Source organism: Psammomys obesus, unplaced genomic scaffold (genome assembly GCF_907164565.1).
Source record: "Psammomys obesus unplaced genomic scaffold, mPsaObe1.curated_primary_1811, whole genome shotgun sequence".
Classification (NCBI taxonomy): Eukaryota; Metazoa; Chordata; class Mammalia; order Rodentia; family Muridae; genus Psammomys; species Psammomys obesus.
The window spans coordinates 28,668,601-28,694,947 of record NW_026585644.1 but is presented as its reverse complement, the minus strand read 5'-3'; the positions used below and the strand labels follow the sequence as shown (position 1 = coordinate 28,694,947).

Genomic DNA, 26,347 nt, shown 5'->3' with positions numbered 1-26,347 from the left:
CTTTCTGCTATGGACAGGGAAAGGACAAAAGGGGATGGGAGGGAAGGTTAGAAAAAGGAGGGGGTGGCTTACAATGGGATAGGAGGAGAGGCCGCATTAAAATCTCTGCATTAATGACTGTGAGATGGCTCACTGAGTACTTTCCATGCAAGCCTGATCACTGAAATTCTATCCCCAGCCCAGAATCTATGGAGGAGGAGAAAAACCAATTCCTGAAAGTTGTCCTTGATCTCACAAGTGCAATGTTAATTGCACACACCCACACATATAATAACAACAACAATAATAAAGGAAGGGAGCACAATTTGTCCCTTTACCTACTTCGGATGTGGCCCAGCATCTGTAGCTAGCTGTCACTGGGAAGAGCAAGAAACTCAGGACAGCAGTTTGTACCTATCCCCCAGCCCTGGTTGCAGTCTGAACCACTGGCAGGAGACAGACAATGGCAGGTAACACCGCCTCTCTGATTCTCATGGGGTAGGGATGTGATTCTATTCCCAGTGGGTCTATGCAGCCAACGACATACAGAGGAAAACCGCCCAAGCCCTCCTCCTCAGTGCTATCAAAAGCAAGCCAGGCCAAGGTTCTGTCTTCCTCCGGAGTGCATGCAGGAAGCCTTAGGGAGAGAGCCAAAAAGAGTCTGTAGGTCTGAGCATCTGGTACTGGGGACCGCTGTGTTCACTGCATAGCCCCAAAATCTGAAGGCTCAGAGCCCCAGAGGGGAAGAACCTTGTTGACTGATTGGCTGCATTAAGTTAAGATTAAGTTAAGTTCCTTCTAAGGGAAGGAGGGTTTCTGCAGCTAATGGTTGGAGAGAGGTGTCAGGCTTACAAGATGGCTATGGGGGGCAGCCCAAGTCCTTCACTCCCCCAGGCCACAGAAGCTGCGACTTGCACGGCCGCTGCCACAAGGGGGCGGGCCAGGGCCGGAGAGGTGGAGCAGCACCCGAGAGGGGCGGGGCGCGGACGCAGCAACGCCCAAGACGCCGGGTCGCGTGACCGTCCTTCCACCCGCAGCCGACATGCAGTCCCCGGCGGTGCTCGTCACCTCCAGGTGAGCCAGACCCCCGACCTGCGTGTCCCAGATTTCCCAGCAGCCTGGTGGTTTATCCCGCGACACCCCACCACCTGCGGTGGGGTGGCGCGCCATCAAGAGTCCCCTTAGAGGATCAAACACTCAACCGAGACTCCAGGAAGGCCCGGGACTGGCGCGATAGCGCTGGCCCCGGCCTGTCCGTACTTGGGGGTCATTTCTTTAGGCCCCCAAAACCTTTCAGCGCTAGCTCTGTGTGTACCAGCCCGATGCTAAGCACCAGGGACGAGGTGAATCAAGCAAGCTGGCCCTGCAGGGGATACCCACACCAGAGTGACTGGTGCTGCGGGAGGGGAGGGGCCAGTAAGTTCCAGGTTCCAGGGGCGCACACCGCCGCTGTTGACTCCAACCAAGTAGAGCTGAGAGCGCGGCAGTTTTTCCTGAAGAAAGCTCGGAGCTTAAGCAGTAGGGTCATCGGAGAAGCCCAGCTGGAATGGAGCCTGGAAAGGCTGGGAGGGGTGTGGTCTTACACTTTTCCCGGATTTTTAAGTAACTTCAAAGTGGTGAGCTTCAAGGATAGTCTGTGTTCTGCCTTTGTTCCCCCAAGAGAAACTCTAGCCCAGATTCGAACTGATTGTGTAAATAGATGTATTTCCCCCACACAAGTTCAGTTGTACTCTCAGCTTCCTTTCTAGAAAAATATGATTCTGTTCATAAACCCCGATGTTGGAAGCTGCTTGCTCTCTCCTTAGTATGGTGAGGCTGCTGGCCACAACTGCAGTAGAAGAGCTGTTTCTACCGCTCTGTGAGTTCTTTCCTTTCACTGAGCCTCAGTTTCCTTTTCTGTAGATGGCGGTTTCATATAGGCAGGTTTGAGCACACTAACAGTAAATGCACCTGTAGGTCACACCAACCACAACCGAGACTGTGAGTTTGGTCCTGGTGTCTAGGAGGGGGAGTAGTGGCTTTCCTCAGTGCTGGCATGCCCATGGGTGGTAGCAGGCACAGTGTGCAGAGGAGGCATGCCATGTCCACCATTCTGATAGTCCCAGCAGACCCAGGGAGCTTGTCGCCTTAGCAGCCTCCACTGCAATCCCAGCACCCAGGATCAACTGTTTCCGGCCTCCCTGTGAGGCAACTCCCAGGGTCCATGCATGCATACAGCCAGCAGGTGTTTTCCAGGGGTGGGGCTGGGGAGAACCTCTTCTGTGAGCTTCAGATACTGGTCCAGGTTCTAGGATGCAATAATGAGGTTTTGCTGGAAACATGTTGGGCAGTAGGAAAATTCGAGCTGTGTCGAGGACAGCAAGTGCTGAGAAGGAAGGTGAAATGATGGGGAGGAGGGGTCAGGTGACAGATGTGAGTTTTTATGATGTTTTTGAGGGGCATCTTTCCGAGAGATGTCAGGTGAACAGGCTCTTGAGACGTCCGCCAAGGGAGAGAACTATAGAAAGGAAATCTTGAAATGTGTGCTCAGCAGAGAAGACAGAGCCACAGTCCAAAGGCCAGTGTGCCGAAGTAGAGGGAGCATGGTGAGTGTGAGGTGGCCTGGAGAGGAGGCGTGCAATTGAGGTAGGTTATGAGGTTTCAGTTTGAGTGTGATGGAAAGAAAGTGTAGGTGGGATGGCTGTATGAGTAGGCATACAGAGACCCCATGGCTGCTGTGCCCACGTTCTGCAGGCACTGGCTGGACTCCATGTGTGGTTGGAGCTGAGTGGCCACTGACAGGAGGAGGGGCTAAGGCCTATGTAGGTTCTCTGTGTGTTCTGAATGTTGAGCTTTGAGGTCTGTAAATGGTGAGGTCGTGGGGGAAGGGAAGAGTACGTCGATCAGCTGCAGGGCTACACTGTCCTGAGCTTACTGCTGGGCTGGGGAGCAGGTGGAACAGGAGAATCAGCATTTGTTCAAGTGGGTTCATTTTAAAACATGATTGACGGTCACATGGAGATGCTACGTTAAGTATGACGTGGGATGGTTTGGAGGGAAGAGTCTGGACCACAGGCAGGAATTGGCCCAGGATGCTATGGAGGACCTTGAGTCTGTGTGAAGCCTGTGCAGGATGGTGTGAGCCAGATCAGGGTGAGCCGGTAGCCACATCATAATTGAGCAGCTTGGTTTAGGATGCGCCTGAGAGCTATATCCTGCCAACTACTCAATTTAGTGATTCCAGTCATACAAGAACACACCCAGAACTGCAGGTGTTGTCTGTAGCTGCTTTCCTGTTGTGTCTGAAGGCAGAGTTGAACAGTTGCACCGAAACAAGATAGCATGCAAGGCCTGAGATATTTGTGGTCTCAGGCTACTGATTCAGTGTCCCAAGTGTGTCTTCCTTGCAAGATGCTTATGCAGTCCTAGGGACCACATCTTGAGAATTCTATGGCCGGATGAAATAGTGTTCCCAGGCTTACTGCTCTTGCCTAAAGTTAGTAATCAGGAGTTTCAAGGAGGGACGAGAAAACCTAATTGTGCAAATCCAGGAGGGACGCAGTAGTATAATTGTACTTGGACTCAGGAGCAAAGAAAGCGACAAACAGGGCTTTTCTAAGCCAGCTCAGCCCTAGGCATGAAGAGAGGGGAGCCAAGCCTGAGATGTAGCGTTTCTTGTACAGTACACTCAGCTGGTAGGATTGAGACTCTGGGGAACAGGGATAGGCTATGAGTTCAGTTCCTGGTATGGTTAACTCTGGGGACACCTCCAGGGAACACAGCCCGTGGAAGATTCCAGCTGAGGCCTGATGGTCCTCTCCCATCTCCTGCCTTTCAGGGTGAGCAAGCAGCTCCCTCCACCCTCACCCCCACCCCCATCTTGTCTCTCCCCATCACCTGCTGGGAAAGCTGGATGCTTCACCCATACCTTAGTCTCTCGTCTCACTCCCCTCCCCCATCCTTGTGACAGTGGCACCCGGTCTTGGCCATAAGTAAAGAAGTGGCCCGGCTTGGTGTAGCTCATCCTGCAGTTTGTGTCTGCCCTGGATGCCTTGGGACGCTTTCCCAGAGGCAGTCAGCTCGAGCCTGCAGGGGGATTCGTGCTTGCTGATGGGCCTCACGTGGGATGAGAGTATTGTCCACGTGTACTGTCAGTGGACACACACATTGCATATGGCATGCTTTTAGTAGGCTGTCCCAGCATGACAACCTTGTTCCCAGGCCTCGTGTGTGTGTGTGTGTTGCATTAAAAACACTCCATGGGCTCTGGCAAGCATTCGTAGCTCTCTGAGAGCAATAGGTTAGCCAGCACGTCCTTGCAGCCCAGAGAGAATGTTCAGACTTTACATAAGCAGGGGTTTCTGTACCCTAGGGTATCCACAGGAGGAAGACACTTTCCCCATGGCCTTGGATGTCATCCTAGTTCTCCAGCTGGGTGAGCTCTATTGGCTGTTCCCTTCCCCTCTCTGGAACTGAGGAAATATGTCTGTCCAGATTCCCTGGAGGGCCTCAGTTCTGCTCTGCCTTCACAAACTCAGGCTCCTCTTTTAGTCTCCATACCCCCACCTCCAAAAATGTTTAAGGACAGACTGAGAAGGACACATAACTGAATGGCCCAGCACCCAGTGCCTGGGTCCCCCTGACCTCCTGCTTACATCTTCTCATTGGTGAAGCCTGCTTACTTGAACCTGATTTTGACCTGCTTCCTTCACTTTCCAGGCAAGTTCAGAATGTCCACACAGGCCTCGACCTGACTGTGCCACAGCACCAGGAGGTACGGGGTAAGATGATGTCCGGCCATGTGGAATACCAGATCCTGGTAGTGACCCGGTTGGCTGTGTTCAAGTCAGCCAAGCACCGGCCCGAAGATGTCATCCAGTTCTTGGTGAGCAGGGGACCCTAGTCATGATACTCTAAGGGTGCCCAGGCAGATATGTCTGCCCCTCAAGATGTGGTAGCATCAGAGGGCTGACACATTCCAGGGTCTGGAGCGCTACACTGTATGGAATGATAGGAACACCAAAGTAGATGTGCTTAGAGTCCACAGGAAGGCAGACTTATAAAGAGGCCTAGGTGGAGACAGGAGTCCATGGAAGACTGGAAATGTGTAGAAGGAACAACCTAATACCTCTTGGAGGAAAGACTCTGGAAACCTCTTGGAAGAGGTGAAGGCAGGACAGCGGTTTAAATACTAGATGGTGCTGGTGGATGGTAGTGGTGCACACCTTTAATCCCAGCACCAGGAGGCCAAGAATCAAAGACAGGTGGATCTCTGAGTTGGAGGCCAGCCTGATCTACACAGTGAGTTCAGGACAGCTAGGGCTACACAGAGAACTGACCAAAAAAAAAAAAAAAAAAAAAAAAAAAAGATGGTGTTGAGCAACAGGGGAGAAGAGTACTCCTGGAAGAGGACACAGGGGCTGGGAAAAGGCTGGGAATTGGGAGCTACTGTGCAGTTGAGTATGGTCTTGGGATGACATGGGAGTAGGCAAGGGTAGATGACATGCAGGACACAAGTTGTTCCTGGACTTATGTTGCAGCCAGGTACTGTTAAGCAGGGAAGTGACTGTCCCGTCTGCGTTTAACCGCAGAGTTTAGTGGCAGCAAAGCATCGGTACCAGGAGACAGGGAGCCTGGTTCTGAGGGCAACCCAGTAGGCCATCAAGATGGGAACCAGCAGAAACAGTAGGTAGGCATTGGCCACCTTCAGCAATGCTGGCGAGGAGCAGGTTAGAAGCTGTGGTGAGCATGCAGTATCCACCCACTGGGTGGCCACAGGAAACCCAGCATATGAGTGGACCAGGCCTGAGTCTTGGGTATTTAGACATCAGCCTGGAGGTTGTGTTAAGAGCTGGATGTGGATGAAGCTCCCCAGAGAGCAGGGAGAAGAGCTAAGGAAGAAAATCCCAGAGGCATGAGCTGGCCAGGGACAGCTGAGTCTGTCATCAAGGCAGAAGGGCAAAGCTGGGTGATTGAAGTTGCAGAAGCTAAGGGAACACAGAATTTCAAAACAGGAGTGGTGTGTTCACGTATTAAATTACCCTTTGGTCATTTATGGAAGGAGTTCAGACTGGTGAGCAGGAAAGACAGACCTTGGGATCTTAGGATAAGGTAAAATGAACCAGATCCTTGGTCTGGTGACTGCAGGCAGCCAAAACCAAAGGAAAATGATGAGTGCACAGCTCTGTGACAGTAAGGGACCAAATTCTAAGAAGAAGGTGTATCACAAATCTTGCTTTAAGGGACATTCCAGGACAGTGCTATTTTTCATCTGGTCGCTCCCTAGAGCAACTCTTGGCCGAACCCAGGTGGTACGTCAGCTGACGGTTCTGCCTCCTCCGTGTTCTGTGAGTGGATCTGCTCTGAGGGGCACTTTCTGGTAGTCTGACGTGACCTCAGATGACCTGAGCTCAGTACATCCATGTCTTCAGAGATAGGAGTAGGGAAGAAAAAAAAAAATATGCTTGATGCTGGGACCTGAGGGAGGGGCAGCATCCTGGAAGCCTTTAGGGTCCAGGGCAGTTTGCTCCATCCCCTACAAAGGTCTGGATGTCAGAGTAGGGTGAATGAACCATCACCTGTGACACTTCCACGTGCCACGATAGTGCTGCTCTGTCCTACAGTAATGCCCAGGCCCTGTGGAGAGCATGCCAGTGATATGAAACACACCGTGATATCTAGGGGTGCAGTCCACAGTTATGCTCCCAAGTCCAAAATCCCCCTGGAATTTTATGAGTTATCTAGAAGGATTAGTGAGCATTTTCTGTCTATTCCTTGAAAGGATATATACTTTTTAATAAAAGCAAGCATTGAGTTGCTTAGCCATGAGGTGAAGCCAGTTCCCAGGGAGGAGCACTGTATCTGAGGTCTGGCAGACACCTCCCCTCTCCCCACCCCCACTCCCTAGCAGCATCCTCATTGCACAGACCTGTACATTATCAGAGGACAGGCAGCAGTACTGTTGGCCAGCGCTTGGCGATACCTGCCACGCAGAGGCACCAGGTATTTTTGCGTTCGAACTTCAGCTCCCTGTTGCTCTTGTCATGTTTGCTGGCAGCTGCCTGATATTCTGGCTAGAACGCAAATGGCTGAGAGCCCTGGATGGTGCAGGAAGGAACCTGGGCTTGAAGCTCCCTCCCTGCCCCTCAGCCTGCCTAGTCTTTTGGTCTGTGGCCTGAGCCTGCATGGAGGAGTTTGGCCAGTAGAGGTCGCTCACCCCTCACATATCTGGTTAGGCTGAAGCAGCTTCTCACCCTCGGCTCTTCTCTCAGGAAACCACATGCTCCTCTCATTCCAGGTCTCCAAAAAATACAGCGAGATTGAGGAGTTTTACCAGAAGCTGTGCAGTCATTTCCCAGCAGCCAGCTTGCCCCCGCTGCCTAGGAAGGTCCTGTTTGTCGGGGAGTCTGACATCCGGGAAAGGAGAGCCATGTTTGATGAGATCCTACGCTGTGTCTCCAAGGATGCCCAGTTGGCAGGCAGCCCAGAGCTGCTAGAATTCTTAGGTACCCAAGGCTTTGTCTCACGGCCCTGAGATCTCTGCAGCCCAGAACCCACCTCAGCACTGTGACTCAATGGCAGGCCCATTGCCACCCACTTGAGCAAGGCTGTTAAGGCAGTTGGGCCTCAGTGACCTCCTAGGCTCGATGGTGAGCAGGAGACCCAGCCCTCAAGGGACTAACATTCTGGGTGCCAGCTGAGTAGTCACAGAGTGACCTCCCCATGGCCTTCCTGCCATCCTCGTTATATACCTCCCTTCACTTACTCACTTGTGTGTACACATATCCCTCCTGCTAACCAGACCTGGCAGTCTGTGCCATCCAGGGAACGTTGTACTTACTTCCACACCCAGCCTGCTGGCCCAGTCCCTTGTGGGCGTCATACTCAGCCCATGTCCCACACAGAGAATATGAGTGTGATCTGGCACCCTATACCCAACACTGGAGACCTCAGGTTCTTCTGTGTAGCCTCAGGGAGCCCCCCACCCCTGCCCTCTCCTTGGCCGGCGTTCTCTATCAGAGAAGGGGTTTCCTGATGGAGATGTCGGGGGTTGTATGAACTGACACACAACCCCTGAAATGCTTAAACAGAGCCTAGCACCAGGTGATCAAAAGACCACCCCCTTCCGGCACTCCTGCCTGCCTAAATCCCACTGGGGAAGTATATGCCCTTTGTGTCCTGAATGATGGGGCCAGGCTGCACCTGTGGATGGCGCTTATCTCTCTCTCCCCTGACCTCCTTCTTCCAGTCAGTCATTTAACTTTGGTCTTTTCTAATCCTGTGGGTCTCCAGTTTTGCAGGATGAGGCATAAGTCCCATAAACCAAAGGTGAAGGGTGAAGAATGCTTTCTAAGCTTTAAACTACTGAGTAATATTTATTTATCCATTCATTCATTGTCTCATTCATTTGAGACAAGATCTCTCTGCCGTAGCCCTGGATGGATTGGAACTCACTACATAGGCTGGGCTGGTCTCAAACTCACTGAGATCTGTCTGCCTCTTCGTCCGGGGTACTGGGATTAAAGGTGTATGCCACCACGGCTGGCTGAGTGATTTTTATTTTTTAAGTGACGGTTTTAAAAGAAAACCACCCAGTCACTGCTTACACAGAGACGAACAAACAGTCCAAACCTACGCTTCTTAAACTGTCTGTGGGGGAGAACTAGCTATTTATTGCCAGCCTCTCACAGACATACGTTCACAGATACCGTGTGCTTGGAGGCTGCAATGATGCCAGGCCTCTAGGGACATTTCTGGGGGCTTGCTTCCCCTTTCCGAACTTATCATAAGCACCTGTCTCTGAACTATGCTTTGAGAAGCACTGGTGTAAGCCAGTTGTCCTGGGGTGATCCCGGGTTGTTCCGGAATCGTCCACGGACTCACTGCACTCATGCATGTGGGAGTCTGATAATACAGGCTCTTGGAGCTGTCTGTTTATGGTTAGGCCAGCGGAGTCCCTTGCCAGGACCTACTATGGTAAAACATTGTGAAAGAGATAGTCCAGTCCAAGCCTCATTTGTACACTGGCTGGTGTACAGTGGGCTGCTGGGCATGGGTTTGGTCGTTTCTGTGATACTGGGTGTTGGTGGCATGCTGACCTCTGGCATGACACAGCTGTTGCCCTCTTGATTTCTTAGCAGCTGTGACCACTTACCTGTATATGAGCTACAGGTAAGTGGATCCGTTAACCTTCTCTCATTGGGGTGGGAGGGACTCACAAGGCTCCACCCCTCCCCAGGGGACAGGTAGGCCAGATAGAGGGCCAGACAGACGGATGGATAGATAGGTAGATAGACAGATGGATGGATGGATGGACAGACATAGAGATGATAGATTAATGGTTGGACAGACAGATGATGGGTGGATGGTTGGACAGATGGATGGATTACCGAACAGACAAATGGATAAGCAGTTAACAGTTGTTAGGAGGGAGGCTTTTCTTATGTGCTCTGTTTTTAAGCCCCTCATGCTCCTGTAGGTAACCGAAGTTAACCTCATACTGTTAGACATGGGTGGACTCCTCCCTTTGTTCTCAGGTGGTCCTCTATCCGGGATGAACAGAGATTTGTCCAAGTCCACCTGAGAAAAGTTCATGCAACACTGCACCACAGAAATCCTGGAACCCCTGCCTTAGGCTTGTTCTGACATTCCCCATGGCGGCAGCATCACTTAGAGGAATAGCTCAGACTCTCTACTCAGGCTGAAGCAGAATTTGGTCCCAGGCGGTCACAAGGAAGCCCTCAGCCTCAGAACCTGGCTTCGGAGGGTGGGTGTGGTGCTGCCTCTTTGAAAGTCGACATCAAACTCTTCTTTTTCTTCCACAGGTACCAGATCCCCGGGAGCTACAGGCCTTGCCACCAGAGATCCCTCTGTCTTGGATGACACAGCCAGCCAGCCAGGGGACATCGACGAGGAGGCGTTTGACTTCTTTGAACAGCAAGATGAAGTGCCACCACCCACACTGGGCCTGAGCAACAAGGATGTGGAGAAATCCTTGGAGGAAGCAGAGGAGGAGGAGGAAGTGCTGGATCCCCTGGGTATCATTCGGTGAGACTCCACTTGTTTTCATGTCATTTGCTCAGTGGTGTCTGGGCCATGGCGCTTTAACCTGGTGTGCTTAGCAGAATTTGCTCTGCTTTCACCTCTGTATCACCCTCTCTTGTGGTTAGGCTCAGAGTCACCCACCCCTCCCTCGTCACATCCTCCATCTGAGGCTAAACTCCAACAGAGTTAATCCCAGGATAGCTCAATAGTACAGGCTCCTGGACTCGGTCTACTGGCATTGGGACTGGGTTCTCCTTCTTGCAGAGCGAGTGGTAATGTGACTGTTTGCCCTGGAACATGCCTCACCTCGTGTAAGGCAGGGTCTCCGTTAGCTCCCCCAGGACTGTTGGAGACCTCCATGAATAGGTGGGTATCAGTGCCAGCAGGCACTGACTGCAGTGACAGGACAGTCTCCTTCACAGGCTCACACACACTCCAATAGAAGAGGAAGAGGCCGTCCAGCTAGGTTCACTCCTCTCGGATACATTCAGCCAGTCAGTGAGCTGCTCCTGAGCCCTGACAGCATGGACCACCCTGTGCTGGTCACGGGGTCAGGGCACAGGCTGGAAGAGGAGACGCAGAGCCTCCAGTGGACGTGGGCTGAGAACGCAAGGGCTTCCCTAATGGAAACCTGCTACTCAGCCATCCAAGAATATTTTTTTTTTCCCTTCTTGGCCTGAGCAAAGAGCAGCTAATATTTTCTGTACTGGGCATCATACTCTGTACTTCACATATCGTGTCTCATCTGCCTCTTGCTTTGCAAGCAGCAGCTGTAGGTGAAGAATGGTGCCGGATTGGCACTGAGTTTAAGGGCTTACTGCTGGGGCCTGACTCCCAGCTCCATCTCTCAGTAGCCACAGCTCCCTGGCTCTCTTCTTTCTTCAGTTTTCCCCAGTAAATGGGCTCTTGATGGTACCCACTGCCTGTGGCTCTGGGGACGATTATCTAGGATGCGTAGATGTTAACATTAGCTGTCATCGTAAACTGCGCTTTCAGCAGAAGCAGACGAGGGGCCAGGGCACGCTTCTCAACAGTGCGACAACTAGGTCTTGGGAATTTACTGCCATCCTCACTATACAGACAAAGGAGGCCTGCCTGAAACTAAAGGCACCGGAAGATTAGCCAGAGGCGTGTTCAGTGTGATGACATTCAAAATGAGGTCCCCAAAATGCTGCCCACCCAGCACAGGCCTTTCCTTCCAAGTGTGATACGTGAGCCCTGGGCTGCAGGGCTGTGAGACCACCACAGAGGAGACGAGGCCTCACAATGGGCAAAGGTGTCCAGGCTCAGAGACAGCAGCAGGCTCGGAATCAGTTTCCTCCCAATAGCCTCCAAGAGCTGGTCGGGGTGGAGGTCTGTTCCCCCAGGGTCAAGCAGTAAGGATACCAGGGTGAATGGGGAGAAGCCTATAATACCTCCTCATCAGCCTCTCCCAGCCCTAGGGCCCAGCTTGGCCCTTATTTTGTTAAGGATAAGGCATTGTTTGAACTCCCGCCATCTGTCGTTCTAAGTAACCTTGAACAGTGCCAAACTGAAATGGACTTTTGAGGCCTCACCAGCCTTTGGCTGAAGAGCATAGTTAGCACAGTGGCTCCTTTTTTGGGTAGGAAAATGCTCCTGGGGTTGGCATGTGCTGCCTTGAATTTCTTACTCTAGTAGCAGAGCTGGGGTGGAGGCAGTGTTAGGCTGCGTGACAGCCAGCCTAGGACCACCTGCAGCAAGGGCTGTGCTCTTGGGGGACCCTGGCTCCTGCATTCTGGGAAAACAGCACCAAGAGGACTCCCGTTCCTGCCAGATTTTCTTTTAAGGACCCACATGACACCATTTGGTATTATCGGCCCTGTCAGGAATAATAAGAGATGTTTTTTCGAGAGCTTTTTTCAGTGCCAGGAACTGAGCTAATTGGCATTTGCTTGTGGGAGCTCGTGTTACCTCTGAGACAGCACTTCGGAAATCGACCGTGACCCGCAGTTAAATGTGTCGTACGTCAGGACACGCATGTATATGCTTTATATGAGACCGAGCGAGGTTCAAGAACATGGGAAGCCTTGTTGAGTGTGCTCGGTGTTGATGGCTCCGACACCGCTTTGTTTGTGAAAAGATTCATGACATGCCAAACTGCTTTCTGGGCCCATTGCCGACGCTGCATGGCAAACAGCCCTGGGAGGCTGATACTGGCATTGTTTTTGTTTTCCGTGGTAGGACACTGGGGTCCAGAGTCAGGTGGCTTGAGCTCATTCATACAGCCCCGAGTGACAGAACCAGGGCTTGAAGCCACCTGCAGTCATCTTTTGGCAACGTGGCAAGAGCTGAGGGAGGCTTTTACACGTGGGGAAATCGAAAGGCTCATCGGCCAGGGGCTTGGTCAAAGCCTGGCTCTAGTTCGGGTTCTACTGCTGTGATGAAGACCATGGCCAAGAGCAACTCGGGGAAGAAAGGGTTAACTTGGGTCAAGTTCACAAAACAAACCAACTACAACAAAAATTAACCAGGGAGCCTGGCATGTGCCAGAGCAGAGACTTGAGGTCAGGTTTTCCACTCATGGACACAAGGGCTGCCCACCTCACCCTTTGATAGAGGAGAGGTTTATAATCTGCATCCCTCTGCTTCTCTACACACACAGCACCCCCACTTCCCATCCCCCTACCCAATACACACACACACACACTCCACCCTGGACCTTTCTGGAGCAGCTTTCCTTGTGATCAGTCTCAGGCATTCCCCACTGTGGCCACAGGGAGGAGCTCGGGCTCCATGTCAGGACTGTCTGCAAGGGTGGGAGCAGTTGGCACAAAGATGGAGGCTGGCTGGCCTGGTGGCTTTTCTTTGTCTTTTCAGTCTGCCTCTGACTAGGGAGAAGTCAGCCTTGTTATACACTGTTAGGGAACAGGGAAAAGCCTACACCCTAGTGCATTCAAACGGCATCGCTTCTTATTTTCTGGGGTTTTTCTCTGACCCTGTCTGGGTGCCCTGTGGACTCCAGACATATCGTACATACTGTTTCACGCTCTGCTTTTCCAATTAATGTCCTGTCTCGGGCGCCTTTCTCTGTAATATATACTTTCCGTCTTCAACTCTGTCTTAGCATCTTGGTGGCTCTGAGAAAACTGTCTTGTGCTAAGAACAGTTTTCATTGTGACAGAAAAACAAAAAACAAAAAACTGGTCACTGGGAGCAATTGGAAGCACAGGAAAAATCCTTTTTCCCAGGAACACAGCCACTTTTTTGCATTCACATCTCCTTTAACCATGGAATTATTTCAGATCTGTGATTCCATACACTGGTATTTTCCACGTCTTTGTTAGTTTTCTCCCCACATCAATGCTATGTCTCCCCAGACTCTGAGCCAGTCCCACAGGCCCAAGCACGGTAAGTGGCACTGTCGGGGGGGGGGGGGGGGCAGCCTGCAGACATTGAGGTACCTTTCACAGGCTTTTGCTGTCACAGGCAGGAACTCAGAGAACTCATGGGTACAGAGTTTTCATTCTCTGGAACTTTTTATCTAAGTAACAGCCCCAAACACCACTGTCTGCCACTTCTTCTCCAGCCTGCTTGCTAGTGACAGAGGACACAGCTGGCTCCTGTCCCTGCCTGTCTGTGATGATGGCCTCTCAGACTCTCATGGGGAGGGCCCAGGACTCAAGCGAAGAAGACATTGCCTTGGATACTGTTTTGTCATTGTTTTTATATAGATTTTGCTTCACTTTTCTGTGAAATAACTGCTTGCGTTGAGTACAAAAATAATACTTGACATTTCGTATTTGGATGAAATTTCTGCTCTGGGATGATCCTTCAGTTTTTGACTGTCCGCAGAACCCCTGCTGGTCCGCCTAGATTTGTACACCCAGCATCCAGAATCCATGGCAGGAGCTCTGGGGATGGGGTGGCCTTCAGCCTTGCCCCCTTCCTGCCTCTAGCAACCCTTGAATAGCCTTCTTTGGTGCCTCTTCCTAAATAAATGACATTGTCATTACTCCTGTCTTGGGGACTTGGAGTCAGAGAAGAGGCCTTTGCTGGCTACCTCTTTATAACAGAGAGTATAACAGAGGGCCTGGAACCAGGTGGTGATACAGACTGCCAGGCCCCCTCAGCCCTGTGTGGAGCCCCAATCTCTGTCAATGAGCCCTACTTCCTACTGTCATGCAGATCTCAGCTCCAGGAAATAGCTTATGTGCATATGAGGATTGCTCTTCCTACACCTGAACAGCTCAGCTCTACCCCTGGGAAAAAAGGGTTGGCTGAGCTCTTGGTGGAACTTATATTCATATTCACGCTTATATTTCAGGAGCCCAGGCACCAAAGTATGCAGAAGCCTGAGAGAGGAGAGAGATGAGCAGGACATCCCCTCTCCTCCTAATCCCTCCTGCAATTCACTCTCTGCTGTCTGTCCCCCACTGAAGAGGGTCTCTCAAGACCAGATACCACAGGGCAGACACCAGGAGTACCTCCACGGTCCCAGGTCCTGACCGGCCCCCAAAGTAGTAAGGGAGGCAGAGTCAAACCATTCAGCCACCCTTACCAATGAGCATAGTTATCCCCTGCTACTGTGTTTTCCATCCGGGTTTCTATTGCTCCTGGCCCAGCCTCAGTGAAGAGACTCTAGGGACTATGGCTAGCACAGTGGTTCCTGCCCTTTTTATTTTAGTAGCAAAGGGTTCTTTTCCAGAGAAAAGCTTCACACAGGCCCCCTAATGTAAAAAGCAAACCCAAGTAGAATTGCCTTCATTCGAACAGGCATGGGAACTCGATCATTGGCTTCCAAAGTGGCCCTAGATTGCTTTGAAAGAAACCGGGACCTCTTGTAACATAGTCTGAAAGGCAGTGAGAAAGCTGGAACTCTAAGATGTCTGACCATCCCCAAAGTAAGGCTCAGCATTATGATCCCAGCTTTGAAGCAGGCCACAGGCAATTTGCTGAAGAGCTGTGGCTTCTTCAGTTGTAAAACGGTTAGAGTTTCAAAAGCAAAGGGACCTCCGCTGTGGTGGAGTGAGGGCTGTCTAGCCTTCCACGAACTTTTACCATTCCCATCAAAGCCCCAAAGGTTATAGGCCCAAGAGTCATAAAGGAAGAAAGGAAAGCTCTCTGTAAAATATTGTAACTAGTTCATATTCCTCCTGAGGCCTTCGTGTGTCTTTCAGATCAGATGAACCATAGAAGGTGGTGTGCCTACTTCCTACTGTCATGCAGATCTCAGCTCTAGGAAATAGCTTATGTGCATATGAGGATTGCCCTTCCTACACCTGAACAGCTCAGCTCTACCCCTGGGAAAAGGGTTGGCTGAGCTCTTGGTGGAACTAATGCTTACCTGATTCCTCAGGGATAGTCACGGGAGCACATGTCTTCCTGCTTGAGGCTGTTCCCAACATCAGACATTCACAGCATGACAGTCTATGTTCATTGGGAGGTTGGACTCAGGGCTCTGGGTGACAGACTTGCGGAGCATTTGTAAGATAGCAGGAGCATCCAGAGAGTAAATGTTTCAGTGACCAGAGGGATGGTTCAGGACACGACTCTTCATGCCCAGCTGAGACCACTGCCTGTGCCAGGTCTGGACTTCTCCAGTTTTCTGTTTGCTTGCTTGCTTGCTTCTTTTTCGAGACAGGGTTTCTCTGCATAGCGCTGGCTGTCCTAGAACTCACTCTGTAGACCAGGCTGGACTGGAACTTGGAGATCTTTCTGCTTCTGTCTCCTGAATGCTACGACTAATGGCATGTGCTACCACCCTGCCCCCCGGACTTTTCCATTTTTATCCACTTGTTCTCTGCTCGGATGACATGGGTGGTGATGGACGGCTCTTCAGCAGTGGCAGCCAGCTTCTTCAGTCATGCCAGTGACTGGAATATTGTGGGATGTTGATGGGGACAGAAGAAAAGACTGCTCAAATAAGAGACAACAAAGGCTCATTCTGCAGTAGCCAGTGTGGTAGAACTGACCACCAGCACCTGCATTTGCCAGAGACTCCAAGGCAGGCAGGCACGCAGGCAGGCACACAGGACTTGAGCCTCACAGACAAAAGGGAAGGCAGGGCTGCACTGTCATTGGGGATCTGTCAACATGGATACCTATAAACAGGATATCCTGGATCTTAAGGAATCGTTAAGGGTGTGTGTTTGGCTTGCTTTCTCTGATTGGTCCCACTAAATTGGCAGTGAAGGTGACAATTAAGCAACCTGGCAGGTATTGATCATGCTTGGCCCCTGAGGACTGACATCTGCAAGGGCTATGGTTTGGCTTCCTGAGCTGTTTGCTGCAGGCTCTGGGCAGAGTAACCTGACCCGCCTTGTCCCCTTGTGCATATTGTATCTCTAGAATAATTACAGCAAGACAGGGCTGGACATTCAATTAGAGCAAAGGGTTGCCTCCCTGCAGGCGAGACCCCTTGGTTTCCAGGTGGTACATGGTGGATGTGAGACAGAGAAAAGGAAATGGTATCACCCAGCCTCTCTCTGAAGTTTCAGTCTGTTCTGTGAGGGAGCCTGACTCTTCATGCCAGCAATTGCTGCTCCAGGGAAGCTAGCTATGTGTGGACTGCTTCAGTTAAAGCTGTCCAGGGATAAAGTTCAGAAAGTCTTTTATGGATTGGGGAGATCGACCAAGTAAACCCAGAATCTACATATAAAAAGCCTGAAGTGCTGGCATACGCTTATAATCCTGGGACTGGAGTTCTGGAGACAGGTAGATTCCCCGGAGGGCACTGGCCAGCTATCCTCCCCTACTTGCTGAGCTCTGGGCCGGCTAGAGACCCTGATTCAAAAAACCAAGGTGGAAAGTGCCAGGAAAACGATGGCTGAGATTGTCTTCCACATACATGCACAGGCATGCTCATATGTGCACCTGCACATACAGAAAAAGATCATTTAGTGGCCCCCTAAGATTTTCTGCAGTTGAAATAAGCAGCTGAATTTAATTTGTGAAGATAGGAAAAATGCTTTCTTTTTAACAGCAGGAAAGTTACATCATTGCTGCCATATTTGGTGAAGCATCACTGTGGCTTTGAAGGTGGTCTATGTCTTGGTTGTGTACTCCCAACCTTCTGTCCAGATCCATGCAGGCTGCCTGTGTCTGGAGACCCTCTCTGTTAGTCTCAGGTCCAGGACAGCTGGTGCCCATCACTGGTTGCTGTGGGAGGTAGATGAAGCTGGAGTGGCTCCACAAGGCCCCTGGGTGGCCAGAGGGGAGGCTGCTCTCACGTGTCAATCACTGTCACCAGAAGTGCCTGAGCCACAGGGAGTAAGACACTTTTTGGCCAGGCAGAGCCTTGGAGCTGTCGGCAGCAGCTGCCGCACATCTCCCTGTGTGTGCTACACGCCTGCCTCAGAACGTGGCCCGGCTGTGCATCTGTCTCCTGTCAGGCACACAGCAGGAGAACTGGAGTCTGTGCACCAGCACGAACATGCTTACACATGCCTGTGGCCATCCAGGGACCCTGCCTACCTCACACAGCCCATGCTGGGCAAGATGCCTCTTTAGATAGCCGTCAGGATCCACGCAGGTTCACCAGGAAGTCAGGCTGCAGACCCAGCCCTGTCCCTGGTGATGACAGGAGAATGAATCTTATGTCAGTAAGTGGCTTTGTCTCCTCTCAGTGCCGAGGGTGAACTGTGTGTCTGTGGACAGCTGGGTGGAGGCGTTGGCCTAGGATAGCATAGGAGGAAGAACGTTCAGAGCCCCAATGACTCAAACCCCAGATGAAGTGACAGACCCCATCCATCCATCACTTACAGTTCTTATAATGGTGTCGTACTGTTTCCTCTAGTACTTACCCCGACCTCGCCTGCCACTCATGCTGCTGTGTTCCTCAGCCAGACCATGCTCTATGAACAAAGTTTCATGAGGGACAGCTTCCCCCTCCCTCTGCTTGCCATTATCTAGAGGGATATATGTTCCTGTTTTGTCACAGTTGGACTCCTGCAGAGTGCGCAGGGTGACTGGCAGCTGGTATAGTAGAGCCAAAGATACGTTTCTACCCTCAGCCCACTCGGCCAGCTGCCTGTTTCCATTACCTCCTCCAGGGATTCCTCCCTGAGCCCTCATTGACCTCTCTACCCTTTGTGCTCCAGCTGTGACAGACTGGTTTTTCCTATATGGAAATGACTGGTGTCAGTGACTGACTGCTCAGCCCACAGCCTCTGGGAACAGTTGCACATCTCACGCCTGTCTGTCTGCATCACCTAGCGCAGGCACCTTTGTGTGGGAGGTGACTGGTGAGTGCTGATCATAGGAGGCTCTGGGGTGGGGGAGGGGGACTGGAATGGCCAGGCTGCAGTGATGAAATAGAGAAAGGGCTTTGTAAACATGAGCTCTGAGACTGATGCTGTGACGCTCACTCCCTGTCTCCTCCCTGGACAAGCCAAAATGGTCTGAATTAGAGATGTGGTAGAACTCTGTCTCTGTCTGTCTTCCTGTTTCTATCCCTCCTTCCAGTAAGATAATCTGTCTTCCTTCTATCTGATGACTATCCAGCTATACAGAAGACATGCCTGCATGCCTGCCTACCTTCTTCCTTCTAGTATTTGCTGAGCACCTTGCTGCAGAGTTAGGACCAATCAGACAAGATCCTGGTGCATCCCAGTCCCAAAGCTCCATGTCCCCTGATGTCCTCTGTCTTCCCTTGGGAGGTCTGGAGAACTGGAGGACAGGATGGCTCGGTGGGTTGGGTTGGGTACAGACAGTGCCTGGCTGAGCCACTCCTGAGCTGAACAGCTACTTTATTTCAGTTCAGCAAAAATCACAGATAACGCTGAGGAGGACAAAGATGTGAGTCTAGTTTGAGGGGGAAACTTGCTCAGAAGGATGGTCCAACCTCATTTGTGCAGTCAAGGCCAGAATGAGCAGAAGCAGGGAAGCGTTGCCCGGCTTCCTGCCTTTTCTCTCATGCCTCCCTTGCTCTTTAGGCATTCTCTGCTCTGTTTCCTGCTGCTCTTGAGCCATAGGAAACTTTGCTCCCCTGCCCTCTGGGCCCTTTGTCTGGGTAGCATGTATGTTGAAGGTGGTTTCTGAGTAGAGAAGTATAGGACATCGAGGACAAAGCTCCCAGCAGGCCTTCCTGAAGCTGCTGGACCAATCAGTGCTGCAGAGCCCACTGGATCCAGGGCCAGAGGCCAAGCAAGGATGTTATAATAAATGATCAAGGGATCTACTGGTGGTGAAACAGAGCCCACAGTTCTCTTCCTGTCTCCGAGGGCTGGTCCAGGGCTTCCCAAACCCAACTCATGGTTACATTCCACAAAGAGACACTCGCAGAGCTTCCAGGGTCCTCCAGGCATATTGGCCCAGGGAGTCTGGACTGTGGGCGTCCTTGTTGGATCCATGGCCTCTGTTAGCATCCCCTTTCAGGGCTCACCAGGACTGTCGATTCTACCTGATGGATGAGAATGAAGGGGAGCCCTCCCACGAGGAGCAGCTGAGGCCGCACTGCAGGATCTGAGAGGAGCAAGAGCTGAGGCCCCTGACGGGTGCTCACTATGAGGCTAGAGATCCTGGTTCCTTTCACCCACCCCATCAGCACAGGCAGGGCAGAGTCTGCAGCGGCGCCAAGCAGGCACTTCACCATGGTGGCCCATGTTGATGGAAGAAGTGCAAATACTGGGGTAGGGACAAAGATGCCACCACTGCCCTTGAAATGTGCCTCCCCAGCAGACAGCAAGGTCAATCCTGTTCATGAGGAGGAAGGAATAAGAGCATAGGATCGGAAGTCATAACTATCCTACTCCCAGCTCCAAAATGTCCAGCCTGCTGTTTGGCCTCCACGAGACACTCGACTCCTCTGAACCACTGCTTCCCGTCTGGCACATGAGGCCACCCTGACTGATGTCTAGTGGATGGCCTTCCACATAGGTACCTTCCTGACTTCCACAGAATCTCTGCCCTCAGCTATGGCTACAAGCTAGGCTGGTCCGTCAGTTAGGGTTTCTCTTGCTGTGATGAGACCCCATAAACAACATGAAAATGTGGGGAGGAAAGGATTTATTTCATCTTACAACCTGTGGTGCAGCCATCATCCGGGGAACTTAAGACAGGAACCTGGAGGCAGGAGCTCAAGTGGAGGCCATAGAGGAGTCCTCCTGCCAGGCTTACAGGCTTGCTCTCTGAAGCTTGCTTATCCTGCCTTCTCATACAACCTGGGACCACCTGCCCTGTGGTGGTACCCTCCCACAGAGGGCTGGGCCCTCTCCCACATCAGCCTTCAATTAAGAAAATGCCCTACAGATTTGCCTACTCACCAACCAGATGGCGGTATTTTCTCAATTAATATGCCTTCTCAATTAATATGGCACACACCTATAATCCTAGCACTCGGGAAGCAGAAGCAGGTGGATCTCTGAGTTCAAGGCCAGCCTGGTCTACAGAGTGAGTTCCAGGACAGAGAGGGCTACACAGATAAACCCTGTCTTGAAAAAGCAAAACAAACAAACAAACGAAAAACAAAATAGATTCCTTCTTCCCAAATGACCCTACTTTGTGTCCAGTTGACATAAAAACTAGCCAGCACATTCATCTGCCTCCAAACCGTGGGAATAGACACTGGCCTTGCTGTACCCAGGGACCTGCTATTTTTATCTGCCACTGGACGGTCTGTGTAAGTTTTTGGCAACCATCAGCCTCTGTGCACTTTGCCACAGTGTTGCCAACATGAACTCAAAGAGATGACCTCAATCCAGTGGAACTGGCTGCCAGGCATTCAGGCAAAAGCAATCCTGGTTTCCAGTAAAAAAAAAAAAAAAAGGGGGGGGGCGATCTTAAAATGTCTAATGTGGTGGCAGCCCCTAGGCGTGAGGTCAGCTTATTAAAATAAAACCAGGTTTGTGATCTGGAGGCAGTGTCCAGTCACAAAGGGAGCTCAGATCATGTGATATGCCTACATAAGGGTGCCTGCCCACCTGTACCAAACAGTAAAACTGTGGCACACCCCAGAAGCCCCCCCCCCCCCCCCAGTTTGTTTCTGCAAGCATCCCAGGGCAAGAGCTCATCGGTCAGTGAGCAGGTGTGGCAGAGCCAAGCTGGGCCGAATCCAGAGGAACTTCACAAAGGAGTAGGCTGCCCCGGGGTCCCACAGCTGTCGAGAAGAGTGCATGTCCACTGCTGACAGAAGACATGAGGTGAAACAGAGGCTTAGGCTATGTGATGGTTAAGATTGTCAGCTTGATGGAATCTAGAATTAGCCAGAAGACAAGCCTGTGGGCATATCAGGAAGGGTTTTCTAGATTGGATTGAGTTGGAACCTCCCTACCCCCGCCCCCCAAATACGGGTAGCACCATTGCATGATCCTGTTTCCTGGGCTTCATAAAAGAGATAAGCAAGTGGAGCACATTTCTCTCTCTTGGCTTCATGACAGTGGCTGCAGTGTGACCAGCTGCCTTGTACCCCTGTCGCCATGATCCCCCCCCAATGGTGGGCTCTACCCTCAAACCATGAACCCAAATAATCCCTGCCTTCTTCGGGTCGTTTTTGTTTTTGTTGTTATTGTTAAGTATTTTGTCACAGAGAAAAGAAAAGTCACTAATAGAGGCTTCTTCCTGCTCTCCTGTACCCTGTCACTGAAGTTTGAGCCCCAGGTCACGTCTACCCCATGTCCAAGCTGTGGAGTGCAGCTTTCTGGGCCCGAGACCCAGGAGATCTCTGTTAGGCACTCTGACCTTTAGAAGAAGAGCATCTTGTCAGGACATGTGGAGGCACCCGAGTGGACCTCCCGGGTTAGGAGCTATCTGGCCGTCACTGTCTAGTTCAGGTAGTCTCTGGCTTCTCCCTGCTTCTCCCTGCCCTTCCCGCTGCCCATCACACCTGAGCACGGTATGTGACTCCTTCAGTTGCAGGCATCTCTCCACTCTATTGTCAGATTGTAACAAAGCTCAGCACTGCCTCCTCCCATCTCCCTCCTCACCCCTGTTTGACTCCCTTAGGCCAGGAGACCTGTCAGATGGAGATTTGAGGACCACTGAGGTTGCTTCACCTGCCAAGATTGCTCTGGTTGAGTTGTCCCCGGGCCTTTCTGTGGTCCTCTCCTGAGCTGCTTCTATGGCCGTTGGCATCTAGAAGGCCCCAGCTGAGCTGGGGACCTGGGATGACCAGTAGGCCACCTGTGCACACCTGTACACACACTTGAGAGTTCCTACCTTGTGTTTTATCTCCAGCTCTAAGAAGCCCAAGAAACTCCCGGAAGTGGCCACGAGGCCCAAGCCTTCACCTCGGCTCACCATCTTTGATGAGGAGGTAGACCCTGACGAAGGGCTCTTCAGCCCAGACAAGAAGGTATCCTCCCAGAGACCTCTGGAGACCACACAGGACTGTGAGTACTGGTGTCATCCCTGGTGTAAGCACGGAGCTTGGTGGCTGGCTGTCAGTGTCCCTGAGCAAGACGGTCTCATCCTTGTCCTGTTTAGATGGAATACAGATTAGGTATGTAGAGATTTCCTGCTGCTGTCCCTCACACCTGCTGTTCCCACAGGCTAGAACATTTGGGGATTGTACGCTCTAAATGTCCTATAAAGGAAGAGAATGACCGTTTGCTTAGTTGCTTAGAGACCGAGTTCCTTAATTACATCTGTGGCCACATGGGCCCTGGAGCTCCGTGGAATTGTTAATGGAAAGCGGATGCTGGCCTACCTTGGGCATGCATGCGGCTCTGTATAGTTTTTCACATAGACTCTACTGCATGGCATGGTGCAGGGTTCAGAGGGATGCCCAGCAGCTCTGGGATGTCCCCATAGGTCTCTGACCTTTCCTATGCCTGCCCAGGTCCTCCACCCAGGGAGAGAACTTATTGATTCATCCTCTGCTTGGTAAGCATCCAGCAAGGGAAGGTCCAGCTCAGATCTCCAGCCTTAGAATCTCAGAGCCCATGGGGAGATAAAGATAGATTGAGTCACCTGAGTCTAGCACGAGTCTCTTTGGCACAGCACGAGTCTCTTTCAGAGCTGAGCCCAAACGTGGGTTCCCCTAGGACAGCGGGCATCCTGGGAGGGAGTACAATTGCAGATCCCCAAAGGCCAAGGGTCCTAGCCAGCTCCACTGGGAAAAGATGCTACAAGTAGAGCTAGGATTGATACTCCCAAAGGGACAGCCATGAGAGGTTCATGAGAGGTTGGGAAGGCTTGGACTTACTAAAGTGGGCCCCTATGGGCAATTCGTGTCTGTTGCCCCTGCTCCTCATTCATGACCTTGGCAAGATCTGTGGCTGGTGGGTGCCTTGCAGTACTGGCTCATTAGTGCCTGTGGGCAAGTTCATGGGTCCAATCCTGTACAATATCCTGAGAAACCACTACCCCCAGCAGTGAGAAGCCCTAGGGACTGGAACAGAACTGGGGCACGGTGAACAGGCAGCTCAGAGACTTACAGAACTTCTGTGCTTTTGTCCATCCTTCTGCACTGTGGGCTCCCGCCACTCTGCTCGCCTTGCCTGCCCACTGGGGTATAATGGGAGGCTTAGCAGGACTGCTGTCTGGCATGAGGGCAAACCAGCACTTCCTTTACCATCTGCTACTTCCCACAGCCCTGAAGCTGTTTGATGACCCTGACCTTGGTGGGGCTGTCTCCCTGGGTGACCCTTTATTGCTGCCAGCTGCCCATGAAAGTGGAGGGCCCGCATCCAGCCCAGAACACGGGGATGCTTCCAAGAAGCTGTTCAGGTACTGTTGTCTCCAGGGAGGCTTCATTAGCTCTCGCCCGAGAGCAAGACTGTTTTACCAGCTTCAGCCCATGAGAGAGGAGGGACCCAGGCCTGGCTGAGACCTGCTGCCATGAGTGGCTAAAAGTGAGTGAGAGTTTGCTCCGGGAAGGCTGTCAGCAACCAGGGCAGCCCCTCTGGTTCCACAGAGTACTACAATTGTGTTCTTTTCACACGTCTATTTTAATAGTGTCTTTAAAGGAGTAACTAACTTATATAATTCACGAGCAAGTATAATTGGCATGAGTGGGTGTTTGGGAACAAATAAAACTGACCCTTCATATACGATGACATGTTCAGAGAGAACAAAGCACAAATGTACTACAGAACAATGGCCAGGCCACCAAGAGGGTCCTCTCGGAGGAAGGGAAAGACATGACTAATCTGTTACATGAAGGTTGATGTTGTGTGTGTATGGGGGGGTGGCTATTTCCCTAGAGCTTGCTGTGTGTCCAGTGTTGTAAGAGATTCGTTTCACCACAGGTAATCCTATTTACCCTTCACACAGCCCCTAAGATGGGTGCCATTCTCTGCAATTACAGGAAATAGTATAGGAAAGATCACTTGCCCAAGGCCACCGCTCCTTTTAGCCTCTGCTGCCACCTCTGCTCCAGTGGAAGCCCTGAGCCCTTGGAGAAGAGGCTGGGAGGCCTACCTGCTTTCCTGCCTCACCCTGTCGGGTTCTCCCTGACTTCTTGGGCAGCAGCCTGCTTCCCGGTTGCTTCCGTTACAGCGTCTCTACCTCCCTGTCCACAGCCCCCAGGATGCAGAGTGTGTTTGGTGGTGTGCATGAAGCGGAGCTGCCTCACTCCAGGAATACTTCATATGGCACAGAGGCCTACAGTCCCTGCAGGCTGTCATCCGCACCCCTCGTTAGCAGCCCCAGGCTATTACACAGCCCTCTAAGTGCCCGCCAAGCCTGAGTCACCTCGATGGTGTCTTGTATTTACATCTCCCAGAGGCCCCTGGCATCTGTTCACTTTCTCTTCATGTGTCCTCGCTCCTGACATCTTGCTGGCTGAGAGGAGCCAGGATGTTTGTTGTTCCATTAGGGAGGAAACTGAGGCACAGCGAAGTCTGACAGAGGGTGTATGCTCATGGGACAGATGTCATGGGGCCTCTCCTGCATCCCATATTATAAACCCTTTCCTTTGCATCCCACATTCCGAGGAACGCTGTTCTGTGGGTGTGTCAAGGCAATTTTCACAGGATTCCCTGGCCAGCTGACACCAGCTTTAAGCAGGCTTGTCATGCACAAGCAAACACTGCCATGCAGCATTTCATGGCTTTATTGGTCCCCGGGACCCTTCCTTTTTCATTGTGCCTCCCTATCTTGCACAGCCCCTGGGAATCACGGCTTAAAGAATGTGGGCTTTGTGTCCCTGCCTCCATTAGCAGGCATCTGGCGATGAAGAACTGCCTTCTTGAGAGCAGGAGCCAGAAAGTATTATTCTTTGTGCCTACCTTGTTCCTGTTCAGGCCGTAATTGGACTTCCTCTCGGTAGCAGCCTTTTACCTCACCTCTCCATCAGAGGTTAGTCACCTACCTCTACCTCGGCATCAGTTCTGAGGCAGCATTGTCGGAGTTCTGTTCTTTGTGGGGGCTTAGGAAGGAGGAGAGAGCTATTTCCTCAGGGCACAGAACACTTCAGGACATCCACTTCAACCCTTTGCTGGTTGACAGCATACTACCTGGAAGAAAGAGGAGCTGGACCTTGAGCTAGTTAGGCCTGTTCTGAGGAGCCCATGTGACCATCTGCATGTGATGACACTGGCCATGATGGGGCTGACATCCCTCCCAACCTCAGCAGATAAGGCTGGGACTCCGTCCAAGGAGTCACAGCTGTGCTTGAAATCGGTCAGAGGTCTTTAGCTGCTGTTTGGCTCTCCTAAAGAACTCTGATGACAGTTCTGTTCCATTGAGCTTGTCGTGGGCCCCCTTGAGGTCCTCCAGAGTATGGAAAGAAAGCCAGGCCCGGACCCAGTGCGTCAAGAAACAAAGGCTGCCTGGAGAAAGCTGAGACACACTGGGGCTGAGATGGGCAGGAGCAGTTCTCCCATGGCTGATTACACCTCCCAGCACCTCCCTACACAGGCTGGTCTTTCTAGAAACTGGCCCCTTTATGCTTACCTCTTTGCCGCCCAAGCAGGCTCTGAAAGCCCCAGTCATCCCAGAAAACAGGCAGAACAATCCAGAGCTCCCTAGGAGCCATTTTCTGGTGGGCAGTTCTCTGGGAGCCTGCACTGCGAAGCTCTGTGCTCACCCAGGCCTCTTTCATGCCCCGGAGGACCAGAGAGCATTGTTTAGACCCTTAGCCCCTCCCCATCCCAATCCTGCTAGGGTACTCTTGCTCCTGCTGTAAGGACACACTGCCCAGGGAAGAGAGCCTCCATCTCACTGGCCTGAATCCTTTTGCTTTTCATTCTCACTGCCCTTTGTTCTGTCCTTTCCCTCTCTCGGATCCTGCCAGTACATGCCAAGGCCATCTTCCTTATTTCTTTCCTTAGGAACCCTTTCCAGTCACACCCTTCCCCAGCCATTAGTGACTGCTTCTTGGCCCCTATCATTATCGAGTCCTCTCTGGCCAGCTGGGTTGGGGTGTCCTGTGGGAGGAGTGAGGCAACGACTCTTTTATAGCTAATGCCTGCTCTGCTTAAAATTACATGGCTGTAGGTCAAAA

General features: G+C 51.7%; 1 protein-coding gene across 1 annotated transcript in view; it reads left to right on the top strand.

Annotated features, from left to right (window-relative positions):
* The first annotated feature begins 989 nt into the window (after positions 1-989).
* Positions 990-26,347, top strand: part of Hs1bp3 (HCLS1 binding protein 3) — a 29,212-nt gene continuing 3,854 nt past the window's right edge. Inside the window, exons 1-6 of the mRNA XM_055625920.1 lie at positions 990-1,053; positions 4,678-4,843; positions 7,256-7,463; positions 9,783-10,005; positions 22,135-22,289; positions 23,493-23,628. Of these exons, the coding sequence (XP_055481895.1) occupies positions 1,022-1,053; positions 4,678-4,843; positions 7,256-7,463; positions 9,783-10,005; positions 22,135-22,289; positions 23,493-23,628 (920 nt within the window). The 5' untranslated portion in view covers positions 990-1,021. The remainder of the gene's footprint in view (positions 1,054-4,677; positions 4,844-7,255; positions 7,464-9,782; positions 10,006-22,134; positions 22,290-23,492; positions 23,629-26,347) is intronic.